This window comes from Nannobrachium achirus (assembly GCF_963921795.1).
Source record: "Nannobrachium achirus genome assembly, chromosome: 7".
Taxonomy (NCBI): domain Eukaryota; kingdom Metazoa; phylum Chordata; class Actinopteri; order Myctophiformes; family Myctophidae; genus Nannobrachium; species Nannobrachium achirus.
The window spans coordinates 30833758-30842612 of NC_137816.1; the positions used below are offsets into that span (position 1 = coordinate 30833758).

The following is an 8855-nucleotide window of genomic DNA, read 5'->3' on the forward strand; positions in this document are numbered from 1 at the left end:
ATAGTCAGAATATTCAAGTAGCCTACATACCTACAGTTTAAGAATTATTAAGGAAAATGTAGCTCACATGATGCACCGTAGTTTACAACATACTTCAACAATGTATTTCAGATTCAGTGATTCCTGACTGTTATGACTGTTGCATTGTTGTATATTTGTCTGTAATTTAATGTCTCAATGAATTGAGTACAAAGGACCCCAATGTAAACAGGCCATAGTGCTATCTTGGGTTGAAATCCTATTAGTAGTAGACCTTCTGTCAGAATTGTACTTATTCATACTTAGTTGTACTTAGTCATATTTTCCAATGCGAACTACTAATACATTCAATAAATCATTCAATCAAACATAATATGATATATTTTTAATGATTTCACTTAAGAATCTTTAAATGGGAAACACCACAAATGAATCAATACATAAGAGAGAATCCCAAAAACAAGAGTTTTTAACCTGTTTTACCTTTGATCCTTTTTAATTCCCCTTCCAGAATATGAAGTATGACATATTATTATTACTATCAGAATTATTCTACATATTAGATGTATCTTGCCACCTAATACATCATAATTCAAAATAACCTGTAAACAATACGATTTTGATTAAATAATATATATATCCACAGCCATTAAATTGTGGATTATTTCAAATATGAAACTCCCCAACCAATGAGTGCATAATGTCCCCCATTAGAGGAATGTGTATCAGACAGACACACATTGCTGCCTTAACTTTCAGTGGTTGGCAGGAGTTGATATTTCACCCCTGTCTTCTGGACTTTGTAAATGGCCACAGCACAGATCATGGCGACAGCTGTGAGAAGACATCCAGCGATGAAGACCAGGTTCAGGTTCAGGTTCAGGCTGGTAGCTGAAGAAATAATTAAAAGAAAACACGCTGTTTCAACATGCAATGACCATCTCAAAGGTCTGATAGCCGGTCTAAAAGGAAAAACATATTTAAAATATTTTGTGATGCTAAACTATTGTAATGGGGCTACTGTATTGTATAATTATGTACTGTCACTCTGATGGAAATTGCCCACTAGAGGTCGATAAAAGTCTACCAAAAACCGACTGAAACAACAATGCCCATTGAAAGGCAATGATTCATGTAGCTCAACTATGTATACTGAAAATTATATATACAGAAATTGCACAAACTGTTCAGCTACTAGCACACCCCAATTCATCACAGATTTAAGAAAAGGTTGCGTTACCTGTGCTCTCAGGTGACCTTCTCAGGCGCAGAGGACCCTGGGAAATGTAGTGCCTTGCAGTTTGAATGACAGCCTCCCTCTTCTTTCTAGACTCAGTGGAGTTGATGCATCCCTGGGAGCATCTGGTGTTGGGGTTCCCAGCTTCACACAGGATAACGGAACAGCTGATGTACACCTGAAACATCAGTGATAACCAGGGGCGTCACAAGGGGGGGAAAAGTGGGACTGAGTTACCAGGGCCCAAAGTGGAGGAGCCTTGATTACTTTATACTTTAGCTATTGAAAAATAGCAGATATACAACAGCACGGCACAGAGTGCCGCGATACGAGCTTGTAGATCTGCTATTTCTGCTATATTATCATAAGTCGTGAAAATGTGTACAAGTCTTTGAATATATGTATTTTTTTAAACGAACATTTGTAACTCAAATTTTGCTTCTGGGGGGGTCCCTGGAACTGAATATTTTGAGATGGGGGTCTGTGGCCAAATACATATCATTTTGGGGGTCCTTCACATGAAAAGGTTTGAGCACCACTGACACAGAAACATAGGTTTTTCAAAATACTTTTTCATGACTTTTCAAAAATAGCAGATCTACAATCTCGCAGCGTGGCACTCGGTGCCGCGCTGTGAGCTTGTATATCTGCTATTTTTCAATAGTTAAAGCACAAAATAATTGTGCAGTGAATCATTGTACCCAGGGCCCAGAATTTGGTGCGACACCCCTGGTGATAACAATACCACTTTAATACTGTGGAAATAACAGTTTCATAATGTAATCATTTAATTAAGCATTGATTGATATCACACAGCACCTGTAAGGTATTTCTTGTTGGCCCTGAAAAGGAACTGACACCACTGCTAGATAAATATTTACCTGATCATGCAATCCTATGAACTTGAAGGCCTCCATTGAGAATTGGAAATGTTTCTCATGGCGTGGAGTAAAAACATCAACAGTGCTGTCCATGGAACACCTTGAAACCAAAAACAAAACATAAACAATACACCTGGTTGAAAACTTAAACAAAGCACCTACAATACACTTGGTTGGAACCAAAACTAAAAAAACTAAACTGCAACGCTGACACTACTGTAGATAACGAGATAAGATTGCAAGGTGGGGATTGAATTACAGTTTAATTATATATATATATATATATATATATATATATATATATATATATATATATATATATATATATATATTCTTTATTAGTTAAATAATATTATATTGATTATATAGTGGGAATATGAATGCCAGTGATGATATAAATAAAAAAAATAGAAAGATGTCTGTGTATTTGTGATTCGTGAGAATACATTTGATGACAATATGAGTGTATGTAACTATTCTGTTCCATATAAATAACCTAAATAATGTATTATTCTCACTCACCCATGTTCTATGATGGAGTAGGTTGGTCGGTAGCTGGGGTTATCGTATGGTGCAGCTCTGCAGGATTCCACAAACAGTTCAGTGTTGTTGACTGAAGATGAGGCCTCTATCTGCATGTAGATCTTCTCCCCTACGTCGTAGTCCAGTGGGTAGGAGCGCGGATCCATCATTGAGGTGAAACGCTTGCTGTGGAAGAACTCAAACTGGTAGGAGAAGGTGCCAAAGCCTTTCTCCTTGACTGTGACATTGCTTCTGTGTGCAGTGAAACTCAGGGTCACGTTGCCAGTCTTGGGATACTGGCAGTAGAACTCCACCTCCAACAGGTGCTTGCGAGTGATGATGTCATTGGCGTCGTCTACGGTGGTGATTGCATTTTTGAAGATGAGGTTACTGTCATCCTCCTGAATGGAAGAGTTAAAACTTAATTAGTCTAACCAGTAAGTAGTTAGTATCTAATGACAAGTTATCACTGTTTCCCAAACAGTGGGTCAGACCCATCTTTGGGTTGCGGACCAATTTGTATGGGTCACGAATAAAAACGTTTCATTATTTTAAATATTTCATCAATATGAAAGAAAAAGTTTAATTTCTGTTTTGTGTCTTGAGCTAAAAGGTTTGGGAACCACTGAGTTAACTTGTACTGTAAGTAATAAATATGTTGAACAGTGCAGTCATATTTCAATTAAAATGAATTATACATGAGTTATACATGACAGACAGACAGACAGACAGGCAGGCAGGCCGGCAGGCAGGCAGACAGACAGATGGTCTGACCGATTGATTGATTGATTGATCGATCATTCTTCTTAGAAGTACTACTTGGAACAATTCTATAGTACCACAGCCATTACAGATGTATCATTTATACTAATTTGACCATTAGTAAATGCCAACTGTAAAGTAGGCAGAACAAATATAACCAAGCAGCATCCCAGAATTAGTTCTTTACCTCAATCTGAGTACCACAGCCACTGAGAGGGACTACAGCAATGATATGAGTACTGTTTTGTTGTCTGTCCAGGCTGCAGGCTATGTTGCTTTCTTCATTAAGTCGTAGATGACCTGTGAGTCCCTTCAATGAGGATTTGTCCACCTCTACTGTCATGTCTGTTTCATTGCAAATCACATTGGCTTTCGCTAAAATGGTTTTGAGAAAATAATAATTATGTTAGTATTTACACAGTAGCTACTGTATGAACTAACTACAAGTTACATTTTCGACCTGTTGCACGGTGCCACCTTTCCAACATACTGTATACTATCTTTAAAATTGTGGTTATGACCTACATAATGTTTTTATTTGGTGTATAGTTGTCATATCAACAAGACTCACCTTGTCTCTGCCCCACCTGCACAACAACACACCTCATCTCAGACTGATAGATGCGAGACCTGAAATGACAAACAACAGATGTTAGTTTCCAAAAGGTCAAAGTCAAGGTCTGCCTCTTAGCCAAATGCCTTGAGAACAGATGAAACGTGGTGAGAAGGATCAGTAGGCTGCCCTGAAGAAATTATTAAGTCTTGTATTGAGAAGGTACAGTAACAAGTAAAGGCCATAGTTTAAAGATGTTGATCTGGGCAGGTTTTGCACCCCCAACCGCATTTGTAGGTAATTAATTTGTTGTCTTGAAAAGGGCAGTAAATTGGGCAATCTTTTCATTTTTGTCATATTCTTTGTCCTTCCATGACAAAGCAGTCACTGCAGAATCTACCCTACAGAGGAGCACTTATCCCCAATATAGAACAAATGAACGTCACAATTGGGCCTAGAAGTAAGGGTTTTGAAAACCTTTTTGGCGGTGGGTTGCCAATTTCATGCAATCAGGAGATAACTTCAATCTTGATCCATTTCTTTGTTTTCATTTCAGATTTCTATGTTTCGTCACTTTCTATTTCACTTGTTTGTCCTGGATCCTGTATGAGGTATGTCCCCTGGTTGGATACAATTGACCCCAACTTGAAAATGCATTTTTGTTTACTAAAGAGTTGCATTGAGATACATTAATGAGTAAATATAGACTATCAATGATATTAGTAGGTCAGCTTACTCCCCTCCCAGAGAATCTGTATAGCCTTGTAATTGTGTGTGTGTGTGTGTGTGTGTGTGTGTGTGTGTGTGTGTGTGCGTGTGCGTGTGCGCGTGTGCGTGTGTGTGTGTGTGTGTGTGTGTGTGTGTGTGTGTGTGTGTGTGTGTGTGTGTTTTATAGGAACGAAGGAGGCTTACTCATATGATGCCTCAACAACAAAGCAAATGGGGAAGTATTGTTCCACGTCATCAGGAACAGGAGTCCATCTGATGACAAACTCGTCAAGGGGATAACTTGTGATCCTGTGCTTAGTGACATTCAACGGTCCACTGAAGACCATATCATAGACTCTGCATAAAACAAATGAACAGATTTCATCTTGCACCTTAAATGGGATATATTTTTGTTAATAGCAATGTTTCTTTCCCCTTTTGCCTTACGTGGAGCGTGTGGCTTGAGCTTTGACTCTGATCTCTGTCTGTTTGTTGACTTCAGCTTGGAGTTGCTCTCCATTCCTGGGTGTTGGATGCACAAGCCTTGGTAAATATTCTCCCTCTACACATGATGGAGCTGATGGATCCACTGCAAATCAAATGGAGATAAATTTGACCCTCAACAGTAATATGATAGCTATTACTAATGAGCGACACCATTATTTGGCATTTCTAACCTTACTTGACTATACAATACATTGGACCACAATTTAAACAAGCCCCCTGGGGCTTTTTGGGTTATCCTTTTAGCATAACTTTTGACTGTATCTGTACTGTTAACTTATAACTGCAAATAAAGTATTCAATCAATCAATCAATCAATCAATCAATCATTCCATCCATCCATCCATCCATCCATACATACACTAAAACGTAGTACAAGTAGAATGTGACTTTTTCATTCAATCTTGCCAGGATGCTCCAAGTCTGTGCACCCAGTTTCATATGCAGCTAAGCATAGTTTAGCTCAGCTTAGCTTAGCTTAGTTATGCTTGACAAGACACTTTGATGGAAGTCGTGAATGCACAATGAGACACAGGTACCCAGGTTCACCAGGGGTTGGTGGCACTATCCTATGAAGGGTCATCCAATAAAAATCACCTGGGCAATGGCCGTTTTAGTAGTCTAGTCAGAGCGGAAATAACTTTACGTAATCAGGTGGCCAGAACCAATGATTGGAACCTCCAGTGCCGTTTATCTCCAAAATGATTCCCCTAGTTTCAAATGTGTTTAGTTTGGTATAATCATTTTGTTTCTTTTGGTATAATAATCATTCTGTATATCCATCTTTTATTCTAACTCGTAGCACGACTAGCAACTCTAAACTAATTGATTCACATTATGTGGGGAACAAAAACAATGGCAGGCTTTCTTTCGCTGTGGAAAGCCTGACACAGGATTACTGTTTTAAAGGCCTATTGGAGAGAAAAAACATCTGGAGCATCCAATCACTAAACCAAACAGACACTGAAAAGACAAAGTGTAACCTTGGCATTCAATTGCTGTTTTCCCACAATGTCGTGTATTATTTAGTATGCGATAAGTTGACTTACCAAGAAGAGAGAAATGTAAAGGAAGTTTGCTGAGAGGAGACATGGAGTTGTACTGGGGATCTGTGGTGGTAGGCACTTGTCTGGTGGTTGTCCTGGGCCGGGCCGACCAGGGAACATATGTGGTGGTTGTTGCTGTGGTTGTGCTGGTCGGGGGTGTAGTGGTTGGAGCAGTGGTTTGTCTCCAAGGGTTCCAAGGGTTCCCGGTAGTTGGAGGTGGGGTGGGCGTTGCTGCAGGTGGAGCAGTGGTTTGCCTACTCCACCACCAAGGGTTTCCAGTAGTTGGAGGAGGTGGGGTGGTCTTTGTTGCCACAGGTGGAGCAGTGGTTTGCCTACTCCACCACCATGGGTTCCCTGTAGTTGGAGGAGGTGGAGTGGTTGTTGCTGCAGGCGGAGCAGTGGTTTGTCTCCACCACCAAGGGTTTACAGTAGTTGCAGGTGGGGTGGTTGGTGCCGCAGGTGGAGCAGTGGTTTGTCTCCACCACCATGGGTTCCCTGTAGTTGGAGGAGGTGGAGTGGTTGTTGCTGCAGGCGGAGCAGTGGTCTGTCTCCACCACCAAGGGTTTACAGTAGTTGGAGGAGGTGGGGTGGTCATTGTTGTCACAGGTGGAGCAGTGGTTTGTCTCCACCACCATGGGTTCCCTGTAGTTGGAGGAGGTGGGGTGGTTGGTGCTGCAGGTGAAGCAGTGGTTTGCCTCCTCCACCACCAAGGGTTTCCACTAGTTGCAGGTGGGGTGGTTGGTGCTGCAGGTGGAGCAGTGGTTTGCCTCCACCACCAAGGGTTTCCACTAGTTGCAGGTGGGGCGGTTGGTGCTGCAGGTGAAGCAGGGGTTTGCCTCCTCCACCACCAAGGGTTTCCACTAGTTGCAGGTGGGGCGGTTGGTGCTGCAGGTGAAGCAGGGGTTTGCCTCCCCCACCACCAAGGGTTTCCATTAGTTGGAGCTGTTGGTGCTGCTGCAGGTGAAGCAGTGGTTTGCCTCATCCACCACCAAGGGTTTCCACTAGTTGGAGGTGGGGTGGTTGGTGCCGCAGGTGGAGCAGTGGTTTGTCTCCACCACCAAGGGTTTCCACTAGTTGGAGGTGGGGTGGTTGGTGCCGCAGGTGGAGCAGTGGTTTGTCTCCACCACCAAGGGTTTCCACTAGTTGCAGGTGGGGTGGTTGCATTCTGCATTCTAGGGGTTGTTGCATTCTGCCACCACCAGGGGTAGACAATAGTGGTGGTATTGGACTGGTGGGAACTCCTGCGTCTCCTTGTCCTCCACAGCGGAGACCTTCTGGACTGAGATCCATCCGTGTAGTTCAGAGTAATGTGACGTCTTGGGAAATCCTCAACCACCAACTCAAAACTACGGATGCCAGTGCGTATCGATGAAGGTCGATAGTTGTTATAGTGCAATATGCACATACCCTAAAATGAGTTGACATTTGTAAAAGTTTGACATTTATTTTCCATCCTCTGACTTACAGACAGTACCTGACATCTTACTTATTCTCCTCCCAAATCATTATAACGTAATCTGAACTTTTACTTATTGCAAAGTGCATTTTAGCATTTTCTTCTTGGCCCTTCCACCCCTTCACTCCTAGGCTAGACCTCTCCATTTCCTGTAGGCTACTCCCAGCCCCACCCCTGATCAGACTGTTTAAAGTTCAGACTACTAACTAATACACTATACTATACTATACTATACTATACTATACTATCAGTATTACTGTATGTGTATTTATCTTTAAACTTGCCACGGTGACAACTGATGAAGTGTTTAAAAAACTGCGCACCCTACCTCAATACAAGGCCGCTGGCCATGACAAAATCGCCCCCAAATTTCTCATAGACTCAGCTGCCACCATTGCCCCAATCATTACTAGGGATGGAGCCCGAAAACCGGGTCCATTACAAACCCGGTTCTGAATTTATCGAGACCCGAGTATCAATAAGCTTCTGCTTGTCGAGCTTGTTAACGGGTAAGCTAAAGCGTCATAACGTTACGTCGGGGACGGGAGGTAGGTAGGCTACATTGCGTCATTGATAGTTGTGCTTTGCAAGTGCGTGCCGTGGAACAGTGGTGGAACGCGTGAAACACTAAAAAGTTTGGTTATATTTGAGAAAAGACAAGGGGACAGGGGAGAGCTAAATGCAATAGGCTATATGCAGCACGGCCACGGTTACATGCTCGGTAGGGAACACTTCGACAATGCAGAGGCACATAGCGCATCACATAAGAAGACCCACCAAAGTGCAATAACTTTGAATGTCTGCGACGAGTTGAAACAACGCCAGTGTCGGCTGTTGCAGCAGCGCGACAACCGTTCTCTTCCACCCAAAGTGTGTGGTGCTTGAAAATATGAATGATTCCATTGATAATAATCAGGGTTGTCAACATTGGACTGTCAGAATCCAGGAGATTTATTTTTTTGGGGGTGCACAGAACTCCCCAACCGGGTTCTGGGGGTCCTCTCCCCAAAACTTCTTAATAGATATATTTTTCTGTGTTCTGTTGAATTTTGTGCATGTTTGATACTTTTATCAGGCTTGCTTTACTAGCATGGGTACAATTTCAGCCTTAAAATGCCAAATGTAGGTGTACAGATTTGATGACATAAGGAAAGTAAGACATCTATAATAATGACTTCTCATCTAAGTGAATATCTGTATGATTTTT

At 41.9% G+C, this 8855-nt stretch overlaps 1 protein-coding gene across 1 annotated transcript; it reads right to left on the reverse strand.

Moving 5' to 3' along the window:
- Nucleotides 1-476: 476 nt before the first annotated feature.
- Nucleotides 477-8141, reverse strand: LOC308288123 (uncharacterized protein). Its single transcript, XM_080729468.1, has 10 exons — nucleotides 7977-8141; nucleotides 6196-7600; nucleotides 5090-5231; nucleotides 4847-4999; nucleotides 3953-4011; nucleotides 3569-3756; nucleotides 2620-3020; nucleotides 2098-2197; nucleotides 1220-1394; nucleotides 477-870 (listed from the first exon to the last, which is right to left on the reverse strand). The coding sequence occupies exons 2-10, from the start codon at nucleotides 7595-7597 to the stop codon at nucleotides 728-730; spliced, it is 2763 nt and encodes a 920-aa protein (XP_080585594.1). The 5' UTR covers nucleotides 7598-7600; nucleotides 7977-8141; the 3' UTR covers nucleotides 477-727.
- Between the last annotated feature and the right edge of the window lie 714 nt (nucleotides 8142-8855).

What these genes read in the sequence shown, in the direction of transcription:
- LOC308288123 (XM_080729468.1), bottom strand. Translation starts at nt 7,597, where the DNA reads ATGTGCATATTGCACTATAACAACTATCGACCTTCATCGATACGCACT. An exon ending in GCAGGTGGGGCAGAGACAAG is followed by an intron (nt 3,757 to 3,952) that starts GTGAGTCTTGTT and finishes AAACCATTTTAG; the next exon opens with CGAAAGCCAATGTGATTTGC. An exon ending in TCATAGGATTGCATGATCAG is followed by an intron (nt 1,395 to 2,097) that starts GTAAATATTTAT and finishes CTGATGTTTCAG; the next exon opens with GTGTACATCAGCTGTTCCGT.